Consider the following 21266-nt stretch of genomic DNA (forward strand, 5'->3'; position numbering starts at 1 on the left):
TCTTATCCAATGGCCTCCCCTTATTTAATACGCTTATCTCTGAAATACTAAGCGGGTATGGGACTAGGCCTACACTACTCCTTTTATGTAATACTTGAGAACACACCCAGCATTCTGTTTGGTTTAAAACCTTACCCACTAATGAGTGGTAATCACTCAAAGGATGTTGGCCGGTAGTTGCCTTACTGGTCGACTGACATCGCTGGATGCATTCTTCTTCCATTTTAGGTTGACAATATCTACAGACACAGTACTCACCAGACAATAAATCATCACATAGCCCTTGAACTACGTTTTCCTCATACCTTTTACCTTCTCCTGTCATGGGTAAAGTGTCAAGCTGGTTTAGGGATTCTACCTCACCCATATCTGGGTCCATTATTACACTGTCAGGATTCCGCTCCGATCGCTCTAGAATGTGGCAGCCACCGAGTATTTTAGGATGAAGAGAAGAACACAGAAAGAAAACAAAGACATATGTGCATAACTGTGAACCTTTTGCTTGGAGTCCTTCCATCATCTCTACCAGGGGACTTGTATTTTGCTCTGCTTCTTAGACCTTTGTTCGCTCAGGTTGCTCGACCTTGGCTGCTTCTCAGTGTTCCCGAAACAATGCTTCTAGCGACACTTCTTCTCTCTCGCTCTCTGCACACTGGGATTCTGGGTTACTGGCTTTCTTGCAGTGGGACGAATGTATCCAAGTCTCTCTCTCTGCGACTTTAATTGATGTAGTGCTGGTCAACAAAACTTGGTACGGTCCTTCCCAACGGTCTATCAAACAACCTGAGCGTAAGAAATTTCGGATCATAACAAAGTCTCCTGGTTTAAGATTATGACAATTCTCGGTAGGCATATCAGGGTTCAGTAAATTCAGCTGCTTTTGTTGCTTCCTTAGCTGTTTGTTTAGCTTTAGGGTATACTGTACAGTTAGCTCATTATTACATTTTAGATCATCCTGTGGGTCTATCATGATGTGTGGCTGCCGACCAAACAGTATTTCGAAGGGGGACAGGTTGAGCGGAGTCCTGGGAGTGGTCCTAATGCTATACAACACAATAGGCAGTGCCTCTGGCCATAACAACCCTGTTTCAGCCATAACTTTACCCAATTTGTTCTTAATAGTACCATTCATTCTCTCAACTTTGGCGCTCGCCTGGGGACGATATGGAGTATGAAGTTTACTATTAATCCCCAGGAGTTTACACATGATTTGGAAGACCTCTCCTGTGAAATGAGTGCCTCTGTCACTCTCAATGACCTTTGGGATACCATATCTACAGACAAACTCCTGACATATTTTCTTTGCTGTAAAGGTAGCAGTGTTGGAGGCAGCGGGGAAAGCCTCCACCCAGCTGGAAAACATGTCAACACAAACCAATACATATTTCAAATTTCTACAGGGTGGTAACTGTATGAAGTCGATTTGTATTACCTGGAAAGGGCCTTCTGTAGGAGGGATGTGGGATGGCTCTGTTGGGATGGCTTTTCCAACGTTCTTCCTCAAACAGGTGAGGCATGACATTGCCACTCTACCTGCTTGAGAAGCGAACCCTGGTGCACACCAGTAGGCCTTTACCAGCTTGCACATACCTTCCTTCCCAAGATGTGTCAGCCCATGGGCCGCCTCGGCTAGACTAGGAAGGTATGCTCTGGGGGCCACTGGTTTCCCGTGTCCATCTCTCCAAAGTCCGGTGGACTCTTGGCCACATCCCTTCGACTTCCATACTGCTCTTTCCTGTGGGGAACACAAATTCTGCATGTCTATCAGTTTGGATGTGGATACCATGTTCAGTGTACAAAGGTTGGTGGGATGGGTAAAAATATTTACAGGGCATGCGGCCCTTTTCGCTGCCTCATCAGCGCGGCTGTTACCAAGTGACACCGGGTCTTTCTCTGATGTGTGAGCTTTGCACTTGATAACAGCCACTCTGTCTGGAAGCTGGATAGCTCCCAGAAGTCTCCTAATGTACGTCGCATGCGCCACTGGTGTGCCAGCCGCCGTCATGAAATTTCGGAGGCGCCATAGGGCTCCAAAATCATGGACTACTCCGAAAGCATATCTGGAGTCGGTATATATGTTCACTGATTTCCCTTTAGCCAGTTCACATGCTCTGGTCAGTGCCACCAGTTCCGCTACTTGCGCTGAGTGAGGTGGTCCTAAGGGTTCAGCTTCCACAATACCTTCTCCATCTACTACCGCGTAGCCTGTGCAAAGCTCTCCCGTCTCCGTCTGTCTATGACAGCTACCATCTGTGAATAAGGTTATGTCTACCTCACTTAATGGGCTGTCGCTTATGTCAGGACGTGCTGTGAAGGTCTGATTCAGGTAGGTCATGCAATCATGTTTGTCCTCACTCTCACTAAACTCTGCTTTACCATATTCAGCAACATTTCCATCACCCTCCACCCTTTGTGCCTTGGAGGGCACATGAGGAAGAAATGTGGCTGGGTTTAATGTGTTGCATCTTTTGATGGTAATATTTACTGGGGCCATCAGCGCCAGTTCCCACTTAGTGAACCGTGCTGAGGACACATGACGTGTTTGGGCAGAATTTAGGAGAGCAGAGACAGCATGGGGAGCATGAACAGTTAAATCGTGTCCCAGCACTACGTCCTCACTCTTACTTACTAGTTGTGCTATTGCAGCCACACTTCGTAAGCAAGTTGGGAGTGAGCGTGCTACTGTGTCCAGCTGGCCACTGTAGTACGCTATTGGTCGGTTGGCATCACCATGTTTTTGTACAAGCACTCCTGCCGCACACCCACCTGATTCAGTTCCGTACAGTTCAAAGGGTTTCCCATAATCTGGCATTCCTAGTGCTGGGGCCTTGGTTAGGCTCACCTTTAGTTCCTCGAAAGCCAGCTCAGATTCCTCAGTATGAGAGACCCGATCAGGCTTAGTTGAGGAAACCATCTCTTGCAGTGGTAATGCCAGAATAGAGAATCCTGGGATCCAATTGCGACAGTATCCACACATGCCTAGGAACGTACGGATCTGATGTTGGGTCTGTGGCAGTACCATGTTCTGAATCGCTTGGATTCTGTCGTTGGTGAGGTGTCTCAGCCCTTGGGTAAGACAGTGGCCCAGATATTTAACCCTGGTCTGGCATAATTGCAGCTTATCCTTTGATACTTTATGTCCTGTTTCTGAGAGATGCATCAGTAGCTGTCTAGTGTCATCCACTGATGACTCCAGTGATTCAGAACACAACAATAAGTCATCCACATATTGTATCAGTATCGAACCCCTCATGGGTTGAAAGGATTGCAAACAATCATGCAAGGCCTGGGAGAAGATGCTGGGGCTGTCTATGAACCCCTGGGGGAGTCTTGTCCAGGTATACTGTACTCCTCTGTAAGTAAAGGCGAACAGATACTGGCTGTCAGGATGCAAAGGGACGGAGAAGAATGCTGAACACAAATCAATGACTGTGAAATGTGTACAGTGGGGTGGGATTTGCATGAGGATGACAGCTGGGTTTGGCACTACGGGGAATTGGCTCTCGACTACCTTGTTTACCCCTCTCAAATCCTGCACTAGTCTGTAGCCCCTCCCCCCGCTCTTTTTCACAGGAAAGATGGGACTATTGGCCGTGCTGGAAGTTCTAACTAGGATTTCCTGTTGGAGCAATCGTTGGATCACTGGAAATATTCCTAGCTCAACTTCAGGTTTTAAAGGGTATTGCGGTATTTTTGGGGCTATCCTGCCTTCTTTTAAGCGGATTTCTACTGGAGCTACATTTGCCATCAGCCCAGCATCCTGTCCATCTTTAGTCCAAAGGGAACTCGGTATTTGTGCTGTAATTTCAGCTACCCTAGATGGATTTGATTCTACAACAGTGGAACACAACATTAGCCTCTGAGGACTATCCAACATATCTTGCACTTCTTGTGTAAGATTTCTAGGAGTGTCCAGAAATACCCCATCGGGGGTGCAATAGATGACACATCCCATTTTGCATAGTAAATCTCTACCCAGGAGGTTAGTCGGGGCCGCTGCAGCCAACAGAAAAGAGTGTTTGGTATGCAGAGGCCCGATTGTAACCTCCGCTGGTTTTGTCAGTGGGTAATGTTGTATTTTTCCTGTTACCCCAATTGCCGCTACTGATTGGTTAGTGAAACCCAAGTGAAGAGGAGTGTTGAGAACAGATCTGGCCGCCCCTGTATCAACCAAAAAGGTTTGTCTTACTCCAGCTATATCAACCTTCACCTGAGGTTCCTCTCCAAGGTGTTGTGTTAGTCTAACTGGCTGTAGGATACAGGTATGACCTGTTTCCTATGGTCTGACCTGGGTTGCCCTTAGCACAGTGTCAGCCATCAGATGGGGAGGAGGCATGTTGCGTGACCTGTCTGTCTCCTCCCATTGTCTAGGTGCTGGGTATCTCCGTGTCTCACCTTTGTGAGATTCCCATTCTCGCTTATGTGTCTGATAACTCCTGTGGTTTCCGAACCTACACTGAGCTGCAATGTGTCCCTCCTTATTGCAGTTGTAACAGATAATTGGCTTTCTACCTGTTTCCCTGGTGTTTCGTTGTTGGTATGCAGCTTTGTTTGGGGCATTAGTAAGGGCTTGGATGCTAACCATCATCAGTTTGTCAGTTTGCAGTTCCCTGTGCTTCTTAATGTTGCGGTCGTGGTCCACAGCAGATTCCCGTAGGGCATCCACTGTCATTCCACGCCAATTTGGGAAAGAGGTTTGGACTCTGGCTCTCAGGTTTTCCCTAAGCCCTTCCACCAGCACAGAGACAATCATCTCCCTCAGGTGGGGGTCGTCCTTAGGCTCGGAGACACCAGTGTACTTTGATACCTCCAGTAAGGCTTTTGTAAAATAATCAGCAGCAGTTTCGCCATCTTTCTGTTTGATGGTGAAAATCTTGCTATATTCTACTGCCGCAGGAAAATATACTCCCAACTGTAAGTTAATCAGGCGTATATTCTCTTGGTTGATCTCATCATTTATCTCCTTGTCCACTTTCAATCCACTATCCTGAATGAATTTCGGGATGTCAATGTGAGTGGGGAGACAGGCCCTCAACATGATTCTCCAATCCTTGTTGGTGGGCTCATCAGAGTTTCCTAGATCCCTTACAAATTTCCGGCACACTGCCAGATCTTTCCTAGGATCAGGGAAATCTGTAATGATGGACCGCAGCTCTAACCGTGTCCATGGGTTTAGCATGGTCATCTTTCTGGTAGGTATCACACCCTCTCTGTCTGCCTTACCATAGGGAACCTCCAGTGTGCGTACAGGGTATGTTTGTACCACATTCGCATTACTGGGACCTGCTTGGGAGTCATTTGTGTCTGTGCTGTGTGGTGCATCATTACCTGAGTCCAATACTATGCTGTTGGCATCAGCCGTCTCCTCCTCCTGTGCTGGGGCCTCAACAGCGGGTTGAGCTTTTCCCTCAATCATATTAATTGCATGAGAGACGGCCAGTGCCAACAGCTGCTCGTTTTCCTCTCGGGTTTCCTTGTAAGGGGATAAAACAGGGTACAAGTTAGTAACAGGTACATTATTACTTAGGTCTTTCTTATGAGACATTAACCCCTTCGGCACATATGGGGGTGGGGGAGCTGATTCTAGTGTGGCAGCGGTTGCATTTGCATTTTTATTGTGGCTGATTGCATCAGGTATTGCCAGACCTCTGGCTCCCCATTGTTCCTGTCCTTCCTTCTGCCACAATTTAAGAATATTTATATGCTTCACTCTCTCCTTACGACTGGAGAGTAGGCATATTTCATCTTTTACTGCCGATAAGATTTCTGGATCGAAGCTACCAACACTGGGAAATTCTAACTTGCTGCCTTGTGTCATTTTTCTCCATTTATTTTGGTAAACAACTGCGAGTTCACCGTGCTTCCTGCACATAATAAAAGCAGCCGATCCTCTTGGCCGGCTTGCTTCCTCCCTATCTTGCACGTTATCACAGCGTGACCCGTTATTACCCATAGTTACAGGAATAACCGTTCACAGCTTAATAGATATCGGTGGGTTATTACTTATCTGAGAGCTCCCCAAACACTCACTTCTACAGCTTCCTAGAACATCCCACAGTCAAGCAGGTGCGAAGGATACGAGGTATTATACTCAATCACCAAGCTCTCAACTAGCAGCGAACTTCTAGCCAACTTGCTTGATGCGGCACAATTTTTCCAGGGTATAACAAACTTGTTTTCCTATACCCCCAAAAATCGGATTTCTAAAGTAGCTAATCGGAAACAAGTGCGTTCCGATATATCTTCTTGTACCCTCCTAGCGGAATTAATTCCACTGAAGGGGCAGTTCCTATGTGTACGTCGGCACGTACACCCTGTCCTAACTGGACCTGTCCTATTACACTGCGCTTGGGTTGTGTCCGTCCCACACCCGTCCGCCTCAGTTCTTTTTCACACTGGGCGCTATTTACACCTAGGTCTTATGCTTATTTTTGAAATATTTCTGTACAGAAAATTTTTCCCAGGCCGGTAGCTTTTCACTAGATTCTTATGCAGGTATAAATCCCTTATAATAAGCTATAGGAATCTATTAAAATAATGCTTGAGTTGCTTGCTTATGAGAAAATGAACAAAAAGAAAACCTTATTTTCTTTTCTTAAATCACCGCTTCATTCGCAGTATATTACTATACTGTTTAAATAAAGCTAGTGGTTTAAATACTGTTCACTTCTTCCTATGTGTGCTGCGTGTGCAGTACCAATGAACAGCCACGTGTGTACGTGCGCTTGTTCACAGGCCGCCGATGAATCGGCCACCCACGTGTTCTATAGTGTATTTGCAAGGTTGCGCTCGGGTTTCGCTATACGCAGTAATTGCGCCTAAATGTGGAATAAATCCCTTAACTCTGTCCGAGAGTTACGTATCAAGATGCGAAATAAATCCCGCACTTAATCCGTAAACCACGTACAAAGATGCGAAACTTTCCCGATGTGGGCACGTGCGCGCGCACCTTGCGTAATACACAATAGACGCTTTACGTTACTGCAAAAGGCCCAGGACTTGTCGCCACGTGGCGGAGTCCCTGTTTTTGCGGTAGCTAACAATAAACAATTATAGTTTTGCACAGAGGGGATCCTCTATGTACTATAATAAACACAGATTCCACGTGTGCGAACCTTATCGCACGTGGTACATATACTATAATAAACAAGCAGCCCAAGACACTATACCCCGTTAAACTACTTGTGGCAGGCAGAAGTACAGTTTACTAAACACTTAGGTATGATATGCTTTAAAACATGTGGCTTTCACTTATTGTGCTAGCACTTCCCGAACCCCGCACCGCCGCGGACTCGGCCTATCCAGCAATGGAAACAAATAAATACTTCCACCCTTTTGCTGGTATAGGTCGAGTCGCACGCCTGGTACTGAGTTCCGGACTGTGAAACGACCGGGCGAGCACCCCAATTGTTAATGGTGATTAAAATATAACCAGAGTGACGATAAGTGAAAAGCGTTGGTTACGTAATAAGTCCGCAACCAACGTACCCTTTATACCTAACTGCGTGCGAACAAAACGTAGCGCAGCGCAGCGTACAGTCTATTGTATGTTATACACCAAGAACCGATACCTTAATAAGAGATCCTTTCGCAGGACTTTGTCTCCAATTGTGCGAATATACCTTAAAGGACAGAGTCCGCAATGTAAGGACAGAGTCCTTAATGTACCTTATCGCTATTATGCGAATAACTAGACACGACCACTGAATAGAAGTAAGGAGGTTAGAACTCCGTAAAAAGATTGTATTAAAGTCCCTAATGGACAAAAGGGGGTTACAGACATAAGAATAAACAGGTATAACAAGTGATACAATACAATAACAATGAATACTAAACAAACTCTGCTAAGGGGAAAGAATACAAATACAAAACACAATCAGCCAACAATACTTTAAGAATAAATACCGTGAAAATGCAACCGTTTACCGTGGTCATCTAGTATGTGAAAAGCAGTCCGGTCAGAGCTCACTATCGTTCAGGAATGAGCGATAGTCCGGTAGGAAGGTCCAGGGAAAGTAGTTGTGCCGAAGAGACCCTGGCTGCTCTGGGTCGCATATCTTATAGGGTCAGAAGGGGGAGGTCAAAAGGCCATTCTCATTGGCCAGAGATCATATGTCCGGTCCACTGTGATTGGAGGTTAGACGCTGTACCTGGTCTGACCAGGTGCAGGGGAGGGAACTTTAAGAGTCCTTTGTTTGGTGGTTTCGGCTTCAGCAAGGATAAGAACCGGTTTGAGCTAGTTTCCTTTGTTAACTACTTACAACAGAAACTGTCTCTGGAATATGGATTTTTGTCCATAACTATCGGACAGTGTACATTGCGAAATATTCGCAATGACCGGAATACTTTGCATGATGAGCTGAGCGGAACGATACTAAACACGATACAGACAGATGTGTGCAGGGCTAACTAAGCTATGTGTGGCGTTCTAAACCTTTTAACTATATTTCCTTTCGTGTAAGTGTGTTATTATGAATTTATGTGTGATAGTATGTCTACTCTTCTGGTCCACATTGTCACACATACTCGGGTATGGAAACTTTATTTGCGCAACTCTGCGAACCAAAATGGCGGCCATACTATCACAAAATGGCGTGTGTGTACCTAGACTTCCACACCTTATTTATAAAAAACAGTGTACAATACCAATAATGGTGTATATTTTATTTGTGTTAATTCAATTTAAAAGCCGGCCGGCCATCACTTTATTTAGTAATGAATAATTTTATTAATTGTATATGACCCGGTAATCTAGTCCCCTGTGACAGGGATTGAAATGGCAAATTGTTAAAAAAAAAAAAAAAAAAAAAGGTACTGTAATATCTGGGCTCCCGTTTTTCTTATAAGACCGCGTGCGCTCGCCACGCTTCGGGCACGGTGGCTCGCTGCGCTCGCCACACTATATAAAATCAACTCCATGCGTAGTTGGATAGTAGGGGTATGAAAAAATGGGGTGCATTTAACATGGGAGCCCAGATAATACATAAGTACCAAAAAAAGAAAAGGTATAGAGAAAAAGAAAATTGAAAGATTAAAATTGTCCTCTGTAATCCGTTAGTGATTTAAGTTAATGTTATATAAAGCTTTTGTGATGCACTATCAAATTATTGGTGCCAATGTGGTTGCTCTTTTATTGAGCACTTAATGTGTCACAGAAGGATTATACATCCATCAATTCCCAGGTCTTGTAATGATTCCTGGTCCTGCTATCGCAGTGTCTTTTAAATAAAGATTGCTTTTTATATACACGTGTATGTATTAAATAGTTGCAACATATGTATCGCTGTGTAGATACTCAGCAGGGATACATTGTAGTTATTGCATATCTGTATCTATTTTGATAGTTGGTGTATCATATGGTTATTTGCACTTGTCTCTGTGTTGTGGTTTCTCGTGCATGCAAGGGATACAATCCTGAATCATGCACATATATCTTTGCCGTGCACTTCTTGGTCCGCACTTATATTAAAGTTTATTGGCTAATTCGTGCCCTACTTGGTTTAATAAATGTGTAGTTCTGCTTCTGTGTCCAACATATGAGAGGAGTATGCATGCTATTCCTAAACGCTTGATTTATTTCAAATATTACTGGTGTATATCCTTTGAGATCTGATCTCAGGAGTTGTTGATCATAGATCGCATCCAGACTGCATCAGTTGGGTATGAATAATGTTAGTATCAGCATGGGATGTATAGAACACAGACGGACGCTGCGCTTGCCACAAAGCCTGGCGCGCTCCCCTCTGTGCCTGGTCCTTATAGGTTCACAGTATGTATTAATAGTTCAGTGCACACTAGGCAATTTTGTAGACGTGTGCCCACTTAGCTATTTATAGGCACGCAGTGAATAGCATGTATCCTCAATGCTCTATTAGGGAAAAATCGTGGGGTTTTTTGAGGTGATAATATTAAATTACCAAAGTCTCTTATATTGGATCCTGTGCCTATAGGAATATTCAAACACACCACATAATGTATTGGTGCAGTAGCATTTTAATAACTTGGAGTAACCATTCTCCTACTCATTTGTATGCACAGTACACGATATTTGATACAGTGGAAATAAAATGTGCGGACAAAGAAAGAGTTTATGCTGACAGGATCGAGTCCCCTATTGGCTGCATACACATGGGGCAATTTATCTCCGTGACATTCAATTTATTTACACCGGAGCCTCAGCCTCAGGGTCTCCGGTCGCAAGTACAGGTATACCTATGGATATTATATCGGCGCTTTGGAATTCATACTAATCAGATTGTATCCCTCATTAGCTACATACACACAGGGCAATTATTTGAAACAGCAGTTTATTTAGTACGTGTAACCGTTATGCTAGTAGGATTAAATCCCTTATTGGTTGCATACACATGGGGCAATTTTTGTGTAGCATTTGGGTTACGTTATCCGGAGCTGTCAACCAAAGGATCTCCGATCACAAGTACAGGTATATCACTTAGAGTAAGCGCTTTAGACTTTATGCTGACAGGGTTGGATCCCTTATTGTCTGCATACACACAGGGCAATTGTTTGCGCGTGATATTCAGGTTTCAAGACCTGAGCCTCAGCTTGAGGGTCTCCGGTCACAAGTGCAGATACAATGATCGATATCCTTAGATTAGGAATCTTTTGCTTTTAGTTAGCATATATATCCGATAGTCTTTTAATCAGGTCTCTGCCAAGTACGGGGACTCTGCTCTCCGATCTAGTAGCACGCTGTCAGGGAACTGTTTGCTTTCAGGCAGCGTGTGCCGGCGCATCAATGTGCGGTTGGCTTTATATACTTATTGAGCTATAGTGGACATAGAACATAGATACAATTTGCAATACAGTACACTTATTTTAACACATGGGCTACAATTAGTAACGGATTAACAGGGAGAGAATGCCGATGCGCATTTCGCCCTCCAGGCTTTTTCAAGGCTCATAGGTATCGGACCGGCCCTCAACAAGCTATATTTATGGGATTTCTGCTCCCATGGGCGTTCTTTTGTGGAAAACTCCCCCCACTCTATCTCTTCTAAGCATAAGCAATGCACGACAAGGAAATAATAGTAAAAATTTCCTTACTCTCAGATACTGTACATATTTCAGTGATCATGGGACAGATGTATTAAAATCCCTTTGTGTTTTAAAAATAATGGGTTCTGCTTCTCCTGCATAACGTGGAGATGCAGGCACCCGTATCAACGCAATGTATTATGCAGGGGACAGCCGATAAGGAGAGTCGTTATTTCCTGTCTCAGCAGCTCTCCTTATCGGCGGCCCAGCGCATGCACAAAATAACCCTTCTCCCCACCCCGGCTCTCTGAGCATACGGGAGTTCTCACTATAATCGCGAGATCTCCAGCGCAGCCCGTAGCCAGCAGCAGGGCTGTCATTGTCCCTGCAGTGGGGATAGGACAACGATAGCCCTGGGCTGGCAAAGCGGCCAGGGCGATTTAACGCCTTGAAGGCTGTTAATACATCGCCCCGGCCACTTATTGCTGTGGTGGGATTGCAGGGGACAGCCCCGCCGAGTAATGCTCTTAATGCCAGTTGATACATCTGCCCCCTTATTCCTAGTCTTCTAGATACTGTATAATGTGTTCTTGATCGTCGTGATTTATTTGTATGACCAATATCCACACTTTTTTTTGTTACAATCTGTATTCCATCCCTCAAGAAAGGTCTTATGCCTTGTACAGCCACTGGCCAATGCATACACATGGGGACCCAGTCGGTGGGGGGTGGAGCGGGGAGCCATGCTGAGTTAATGATGTGCTCCCACAGATGATGGAGGGGGTAGTAAACAACCCACAAGAGCATGGATTGTATGTTGTTCGATGCAAACTGGGTGATCTTATGAATGATATTGCTCAGAAGGGCCACAATGAGCGATATCGTCCAGTGCGTATGTACCTTTAAAGTCAGCTGGCACTTACAACTTTTTACCCCTTTGAGTGGCAAGTGAATTTGTCAAAAAATGGCAAGCAAACATTTGTATTCATCAAAATGTCCTGTTATTTTTACCTTATGGAGAAAAAAAGAATTATTTTTTTACACAAAAAAATTATTTGAATTTATATAACAAACATGAGTGACTGGCATTTTTAGCGGATAATTTGAACATCTCTCAGATTTTGGCACCCGAAGGGTTAATTACCGCTCAATGCATCACTTAATTAGTAAGAGTTTGTTGTTTTGGTGCGACACAGTATCCTAAATAAAGAATAGTGTACAGTATCAGTGTAGTGTACATCAGTGACCTGTAGCCAGTACCTCACAAATCAGACTGATATCGGTAGTCAGAGACTGCACTCGATGGAAGCTGGCGATCAGAGAAAGGGGTAAAAACCCATGCACGTCCATCTTCCTTCTGAGAAAGAAATCTCTTTCCAGATTTTCCAAGCTGAAGTAATATTCACTACAACAGAATAATGAAATATATGACTAATGAGGTTTTACATTGTACATACTCTACAGACTAAGTGGCTGCATACTAAATAGTATGCAGGCCACAGCTGTAGAATCCATAACGTAGCTCACATTGCCAGATCATACAGGTACTTACATCTGACGTTTAAGGTATTCCTTCAGTAGCTTCTCTTCCACAGGATACACCTGCATCCCAGTGCCATTGTCATAATAATACATCATATTGGTACTACTTTCTGCAAGCTTAGCCTGGAAGGATTTAGTGCTTGTATTGTAGTCACGAATACCATACTGATCTTTTATAAAAGAAAAAAAAAAGAGAAGTTATAAATTTTATGAGGGGAAAGAAAATAAACCCTAAAACCTCAGATTTCATAGTTTCCCTTGGCAGAACACATGCACCAGCCTATTGGATGAACCCCATTATACCATGGTGCGCTCAGCACTTACTAAATAAGAGAGCCAAAGGGGTCCGCAAGCACATGAGCTGGAGCATTTGCAGATAATGCATTTTCCTAAGATTTCGTTCAATGAAATGGAAATAATTAACTTGAACTGTAGAACGACGTATGAGCTGTGACAATGTTAAGGGCCAACTTAAATTCTCCCATCACCACCTATATTTGCTTCAAAGACTGGCAAGTCTCCAAGGGGTGTGGATTATTAGATAGGCCATGTCTAAACAGACAGTCAATAGGTCGACACCAAAATGACGACATGCAATAGGCCAACAGTCAAAAGGTCGCCATGAGTTTTGTTTTTACAATTTATGGTGTCAATGTCGACATGGACCACCAATTACTGTTTCATGTACCATGATTCGCTTGACACACTTTACTGTTCTCAATTGTAGTTCACGTGGAAGGTAAAGTGTGAAAAAGTCCAAATAAATTGTGAAAAACTCATCCCAACCTTTTCATGTGTTGACCTTTTTCGACCATGTTGACCTATTGACTGTCTATCCAGACACTGTTGATCAAATGGAACCACCTGCAAAAAGGTAATAGCAGTGCTCTGCAAAAAGCTATTTGATAAATAATCATACTGTGAGAGTGTCCTCTTCCTCTTCCTCTGCCCCGGCCCCTGGATTGGCCTCTAGAGAAATCCCTTATACCGGTGGCCTCACTTCTTGTGCTTGAGACTTCATCCCTATCGCCATCTTGTCGCCAACCTATTCAAAACATGAGACTAAAAGCTAAAAAAACACAAACATAAAAACTATGCGTTCATTGGAGTTTTAAACCAGAATACATAGTGAACCGTTAACCTCCACCTTTTTCATATAAAAAACACTTTAAACAAGCAACTGATTAATGTCAACCCTGTCTGTCTTGCTCACGAGCCCTTTCCCTATCATCTACTTCATGCTCCCTACAACGGCACCTAACCCTTGCTTGCTCTGCAAACCAAATGGTTTCCTTCAGTGTTTATACATGATGCCAATTTACCCCTATGGCTGCCTGCACCTAGTGCGACTGTTCAAGTAAGTGATTGGTTTCCATGGGCAATGCTGGTAATTGGCAGATTCTGCACATTTATAGCCGCTTCTCTATATGGAGGAATAAAAACACTAAAGTGACATTAAAGCACTCATCTTGTGCTTAGGGCCCCCCAAAACCATGGCACCCCTAGGTTATGATGTACATTTGCCAGTGGTTATCTAGCCTAAGAATGGCTGATCAGTTTAATGGTCAGCGTTTTATCACTGAATATTGTGCACATTGGCAAAATCAAGTGATTCAATGTATGGCTAGTGTGCACGTTTCAGACAAACTTCCCCAAAAATATGAAATGTTTATATGTTTTGTATAAACAATTCTTCCATCCATGCAATTAGAGGTTAGAGGAAAGTTACATATCATATGTGATTTGCCATTATGGAAATTTGCCGACAAACATGGCTACCAATTTTCCAAGACATTTTTTCATATACATTTATATTTTATTGTTGTACACTCAATATTGTTAATGGCAATATCGTACGGACAGTATATCGGTCACGGTCGGGTAGATCGTAGAAGGCTGAAGTAATCACCATATGCAAATTGGTTATTGCCACAACTATACTGTATAAAATTTATAGATAGCAGGGTAAGGCCCAATCCAGAGTTCATCGCTTATCAAAACATTAGCAAATTGAGCGATTATGGAATGACTGTGCATGTGTACGGTATGCATTGGCCATGAACAAAGGGTGATTAGCGAAAGAAAATCCAAAGTGGCCAAAGGTTGACTGACAGGAAGTAACCTGGTGTTGGGGATGGTAACCAGAAGTTTTCCAGATGCGCTCAAAAAAAAAAAATGTAGGCGTGCCCAAGAGTTTTAAAGAGTCTGTGACATAAGCGCTGGCCTTGATTAGCCTGTCTCAGTCACAGATCAGTGGAAGGATTAGAGCTACTGACATTTGCACAGACTGCAAAAACCTTTCAATGGTTCCACCAGGGTTATCCAATTTTAATGAACCTGTGTGTTTTAGTCAGTGAAAATGGATCTTCTCACAAAGTTTTGGGCATTTTTTTGCCCCTAACTGGATACCCCTAATGAGTTTGGTTACTCACTACTTTAACAATAATGTACAGTACTCACTATGCATAGAACGTCCTCGTTTGCTGTTATTAGACGTATTACTTTCAGGCGCCTGCAATTCCATAGGAGAACTGGTATTTTCCGTTGTATCTGCTTTCTTGTCCTCCAAGTGGAGGGGAACCCATTTTTGTTTGGCAACTACAAAATAAATAGCAAACCAGTTATTTATAGTGTATGTGTTATTGTCATTAACTCCTCATTTTAACCTGACTAAATGTAAAGCATCAAATGTAGTGTGGAATTAGCAGCCATCCATGGTCGTCTTAAGGGTTAGTAAAGCAAAGACAAAATGTAATCACTGGACCAATCTGTAGCAAACCTGAAGACAGTCAGTCAATGTATAACAAAAAAGTCCCAAAACAGCCACAATATAAACACCTCAAAGAAAGTTGACTATTACCTAAATAGCTACAATCCCAGTATTAAATACTGACACACTACAAATGTAATATGTAATAGATTAGGTTTGTGCATGGAAGCATCTTACAAAAAGGAGTGACCCAGGATCCATACGATATACCTCTTTTCTTTGCAGCAGCAGGAAGAACATCCACCTCACGATTCTCTTTGCTTTCTTGGTCATTTTTCCAGACAGACTTATCATTACTTTTCTCCTTTATAGCTGGTGAGGTTTTAAGTGGAAGATTGGATAATATCTGTTGGCACTATAATATGTAAGAATAAAGGTTTTAACATTATAATATTCAAATTCTAAAAATATACTTTATAGTTGCCTCAGTTAATGTCAGGAGTAGTCCTATATAACTAGTTTGCGTATCTTCCTGTAATTCAGCATAACGACAAACTAGATGGGACTAGAGGTTCTTATCGGACGTCAAATTCTAGGATTCTTTGTTTTCAAATGTGTGATTTATTATTCATGTTGCACATGGTTTATAAGAATAAAGGGTAGGAACTGCTCAATAAACTAAACTTTAAGTAATCATTTAAACATAAGCACAGGTCACTGTAGCTGCACAAAGAATTACCATTACAGTTCTATGTATAACTAGGGGAAGCAGGTATTGACGGGGTATGAAGTATTTATGTGACTTACAAGACCCTACATTGGGTTGGAGTTATTAATCTTTGCCAAGTGTGCCTGTACACAATACATGGTTCACATAATGCTCATCATTTCCCACCTAAAATCTCGAGACGTCCCACAATTATTTCCTTATAATTTAAACTGGTGTTGAAGTCCATTTTAAAGGATAATTTAGAAAGGTTCTTTTACAGCAGTGATTTTTAACCTTTTGCAACTCGTGGCACCAAGTTTTTACAATTGTCAAGGCACAACATGTCCCCCGCAGGAAAAACAAAACAAAAACCCACACAGACACTGGCCCCAACAGGAAAAAAACAAAAACACAAAATTATTTAGTCACACTGCCCCCCATAGAACCCAAAAATAAAACACACTGGCCCCCTATGAACACAGTTAAGTACATTACAGAGTCTGTGCCAGGCTTATCTGCTTGGAGAACACAGCAGAGACCTTACACTAATGTCAATTGTTTTCAATGTGGAGAGCCCCAGGGTGTTGAGTTAGAAATGCATCTCCAGCTCTGGTGGCACACTTGAGAACTGCTCATGGCACACTAGTGTGCCACAGCACAGTGGTGGAAAAACACTGCTCTACAGGGTTTATATATTTGGACATAAAAGAGGAGAATGCAGTGGATTTTACAGACTGAATAAACCTGAAGTCATTTTAGTATAAACCTCATTTAAAAATGATGGGAGACTTGTGATGGCAAACTTACAGCATGGTTGGCAGTTTCACTCGGTGTTGGCCAGTTTGTGAGGTCACTAGCCTAGAGAGAATACACAATACAAGTTTATGATCATCATTAAAATTACATACAGAAAAGAAAAAAATTATAATAATGCACACATAGCCTACATACGTAAGTATACTGGCACATGGGCAATTTTATGGACTCTACTGGTAATTGCAGTTTCATTTTGACACAGGATGGGGAATGTGTGCAATGTTTGTTCGCCCTGTCTGCCTTGGCAGAAATTGCACTACCACATGCACTGAAGACACTGGCACCGGGCTGGGGTCTACTGCAAATACAAAATATTTTTAGAGACGTAGCGTGAGTGGACGTAATGTAAGTCTATCCAAACTGTGTGGGGTGTACAGTGTAGGCACGCTTCTTTCTGCCCTGCAACAATTCTAGATACACTTCTGGATCCTGGACTTGTGATACAATTTCCATCATGGACTGGTCTATCTCCAGTGTGAAAATGGAATTTACCCAAGTACCACACCGCTTTAAGTTGGTTCAAGATAACCTGGTGGGTCAGGATTTCTATTGATCCAAGATAGAATCTAAAAATGTACTATTATAGTCTCTCCCTCCCTCTTGCAAAATAAGAATAAACTATTAGCTACACGTAATCACCCGTATAAGTCACAAATTGTTGTCATTACCACCTGAATGACATTTTGGAACTTATAAAGATGTGTAGAGGATCATCTAGAGAAGGTCAATGTCACGGACATTAGCCGCAGAGCCTTCTCAGGACTCCAAATATGAAGCACCCAACACTATATGAATTTTGGGCAAGGCAAGAAACTAGGGTTTTTAACCATGTGCATGTATTAATGTATTTAAAATAGAGGCAAACTGCTGTCAAAAGTGATTTGTCTTTGCTAACAGTACAATCAAATCTCTTTCTATGGGGGTTGCAAAGTGGTCAGATTTACAAAACATTAGAACGAAATGATGGTGTTAGCAGATGTAGGCTATGGGCTGTACTCTGCAAAAATGACCAAGAGAAAGGTCCCCCCGGAACCCTTCCCAGCAATGAGCTCTGCATAAGCATGGTCAGCAGGCCGCACATGCTTTGCAGGTCCCCAATAAAGAAGTGGAAAAATAGTGTGGATGGGCTCCTTTTGGTGCCATTGTTAATTTCTTATTGCCACAATTGATATAGATTATGCCTCTCACGCACCTTTAACATGTAAATCTCTACAATGGTTACAGTACATCAGTGGTTCCCAAACAAGGTCCTTAAGGAACACTAACAGACCAAGTTTTAGGGATAGCTCTGCTTGAGCACAGATGGTATAATCAGACTGACTAAGGTACTCATGTCAGCTGTGCCTATGCATGGATAGCCTTGAAACCTGGACTGTTGGGGTGCCTTGAGGACCACTTTTGGGAACCACAGCATTACATCAATTAAATAAAAATGTATGCAAACAGTCCAACACAGATGTATGAAAGCAATATTTATTAGTGAGCTGATCACCACTTATTTTGGCAATTATGTCCCTTTAACAAAGATTTAACTCTAATGTAAGAATATGGGATTTGGGCTAATATTACTTTCCCAAGTGCAACCTTTTAAACAAACATTGTAGAATTACGAATAATTTGCAATCTGCTATTTTGTTGCACATCCATACGCAACACTCGCCATCTAATGATTTTCCAAGTCTGTGCAAATGTGGGCAAGTCTGACCCTTCCACAACTCTGCAACAGACACAGACTGATAGAAGCCGACACACCCTCTCTGGAAAACGCCTTACTTTTGTTTTTCTTACCCTCCAAGAAATTGACAGGTGTCCACCCCCCCCCCCAAAGTGCAACTTCCCATCCATCATATTGAGAAGGGATTGCAATTAGGTATTGGCTACTTTTGTTGTAATTTGGCCTCGCGGATGCGTGCTACAACAGGTAGCATGCACAGTCATTCGATAAGATTGTGAACTCACGCAATAGCGATCAACTCTGAACCAGCCCCATAGTCAGGGACACAATGCTCCTGGATGTGGCCACTGAATGATATTGTATCGCTGTGCAGTAAAATCATTTATTGCAAAGGGCCAACTTTCAGTTGGTCACGATCTGTAATCGTCTAGTACAGTGGTTCCCAAACTTTTCTGAATCAAGGCACCCTATTAGAATTTTAGCCACGGCAACCCCAGGCCAAAAAGTTTCTTATTGAGAAATTAAGAAAATATATATTAAATAAATTGTGTTCATGTCATCTTTAGGTTTAATGATGTAGTGAGGGACAACATTTACTCTGGTTTGTCCACATATTTTATGGATTGGCAGCCAACACCAATACATTGATTATAATTAATTTAAATTGGTCCCACCAACCCGAGGCACCCCTGCAAGGGTCCCGAGTAATCCCTGGTGCCACGGCACACAGTTTGGGAACCACCAGTCTAGTGGGTACCCAGCATAGGCGTGTACAATAGTGACAACTTAAAACAAAACAGCCAACTAAACATCTTCTAGTACTTTTCTATAGAGAAAACTAAATATTTTGCAATAGTCCAACACTTCTCAATAATAGCTAATACTTAATCTATCTGCTTTGTTCTTTATAGCTTGAGTAGACTTTCCGTAGGCGATATTCCATTTGAAGCCTTGGTTTTTACATGCAAGTCAATGACTTCAGCCTTTTTCCCTATTTGTTGGTTTCCCCTTCTATAAAAGGATATAGGTCTTTCCAGGATATGGTTTCATGCAATCTGATTGTATTTGCATTGTTTGAGGCATACAGGCCGTTTACCCTTGTGGATGCCTTCATTTGCGTGTCCTATCATTAGTGGTATCCAATTCTTCATTGAAAAGCAGCTAATGAGAACCGCTTCAGTAACTATAGAAACACTGGTATACAACAGAAACACTGTTGTGGGCAGATACATTTTCAGTTCCTGGGTCTATGATTCTGTGTTCTTTAGAACTCCTGTAACCAACAGGAATCACCCCTTTACTGCTCGCTTTTGTTACTTTTAAAGAATATAAAGCAAATGCTTTGCTTCCAAAGTCTTTATATATATTTTACAGTTTATTTCTTGCCATGCCAAAATTCATATGAAGAATATTCAGCTTTGTAACCAAGTAGCAGTCATTACTTAGATAATCTGGAGCTTGTTAACATGCATCTGATTATTTTCTTCAGGGATTGGTTCCTCCTTCAGCTACCCCATTTTGCTCTGGTGGAACGGACTTTTGATGTTCTAGGTCATGGTTGTTCTATAAATTCACCTTCATTACTAGGAGAATATATTTCGTGGACATGATTCTTTTCAATGTTACATACATAGTAACATAGTAATTAAGGCTGAAAAAAGAGGTTAGTCCATCAAGTTCAACCTATCTGACTTGAGTACGTCATATCTATAGGATTCCCTTAGTGGCCAAAAAAGTATCCAGCTTTGATTTAAATTCATTAACAGTAGTTGCTGCAATCACCCCCACCGGCAATGAGTTCCAGAATTTTACTGCTCTAATGGTGAAGAATCCTCTTCTTAATTCAGTACAGAATTTATTTTCCTCAAGCCTCAGTACATGCCCGCGTGTCCGAAGTATAGGCCTGTTAGTGAACAAATCATCTTATAGTTCCATATGATTCCAAACCCTGTATTTGAACATATTAATCATATAACCGCTCAACCTCCGTTTCTCCAGTGAAAACATATTCAGTCTAGCTTTGTATTCTAGTAATTTGAGTCCTTTTACTAGCTTAGTCGCCTTCTCTGTACCAGTTCCAATTCATTCATGTCCTTTTTAAAGGACATGAACGCCCAGAACTGAACACAGTATTCCAAGTGTGGTTTCACCAATGCCATGTAAAGAGGCACTATCACATTGGCATCCCTTGAATCCATTCCCCTTTTAATGCATGACCATGTCCAGTTTGCTTTTGCTGCTGCACTTGTGCAGTGTGCACTATTACCCAATTTTTCATCTATGATGAAATGTTACATTTGTCCAAAACGTAATCTTTGCTCTTCGTGATATAATTTATCTGTAAACTGTATCCTTTGCCTCCTGGTGCAATTTCATAGCATGAATATCACAGTGTTAAACATCAGGCGGTCTTCATTGTTTGCAGTAGGAATTGTTGCAGAACTTGCAACTTATGCAGCAATCACACTGCATAATTGCTGAGCAATCTGATAGTATAAGATACTTGTCCCGTGCCACAGGTGAATGATGGTGTATGTGTGCTCTTTGTTTTTTTCTTGTTTTTTCGCTGTGTTGAGACAATAGGTGTTCATCTGATATTTCTTCCATTCATCATAGTACACTTAAAGTCCTTAAGCGGTCATGTGCCCTACAGACATGCACCCACCTTCTGAGTTAGTTACTAATTCCTTTTTTGGTGATGCAAGTCGTTTTGTAAAGTAGTTCTGTGACTCAACACGGGACTTGTTGCACTCACATATCCAGCAGTATTGTGATATATGATCTTCCATTGGTGTGTAAGTGAGTGCAGTTTTAAC

General features: G+C 42.4%; 1 protein-coding gene across 2 annotated transcripts in view; it reads right to left on the bottom strand.

Annotated features, from left to right (window-relative positions):
• Window positions 1–21266, bottom strand: part of LARP1B (La ribonucleoprotein 1B) — a 58464-nt gene that overhangs the window by 24282 nt on the left and 12916 nt on the right. For both annotated transcript variants that reach the window (XM_083174034.1, XM_083174024.1), the window contains exons 3-8: window positions 16767–16817; window positions 15521–15665; window positions 15001–15138; window positions 13460–13585; window positions 12551–12710; window positions 12259–12403 (exon numbers count right to left, since the gene is read on the bottom strand). In XM_083174034.1, the coding sequence (XP_083030160.1) occupies window positions 12259–12403; window positions 12551–12710; window positions 13460–13585; window positions 15001–15138; window positions 15521–15665; window positions 16767–16817 (765 nt within the window). The remainder of the gene's footprint in view (window positions 1–12258; window positions 12404–12550; window positions 12711–13459; window positions 13586–15000; window positions 15139–15520; window positions 15666–16766; window positions 16818–21266) is intronic.

The sequence above is a fragment of the Crinia signifera genome, chromosome 1 (assembly GCF_055691185.1).
Source record: "Crinia signifera chromosome 1, ASM5569118v1, whole genome shotgun sequence".
Classification (NCBI taxonomy): Eukaryota; Metazoa; Chordata; class Amphibia; order Anura; family Myobatrachidae; genus Crinia; species Crinia signifera.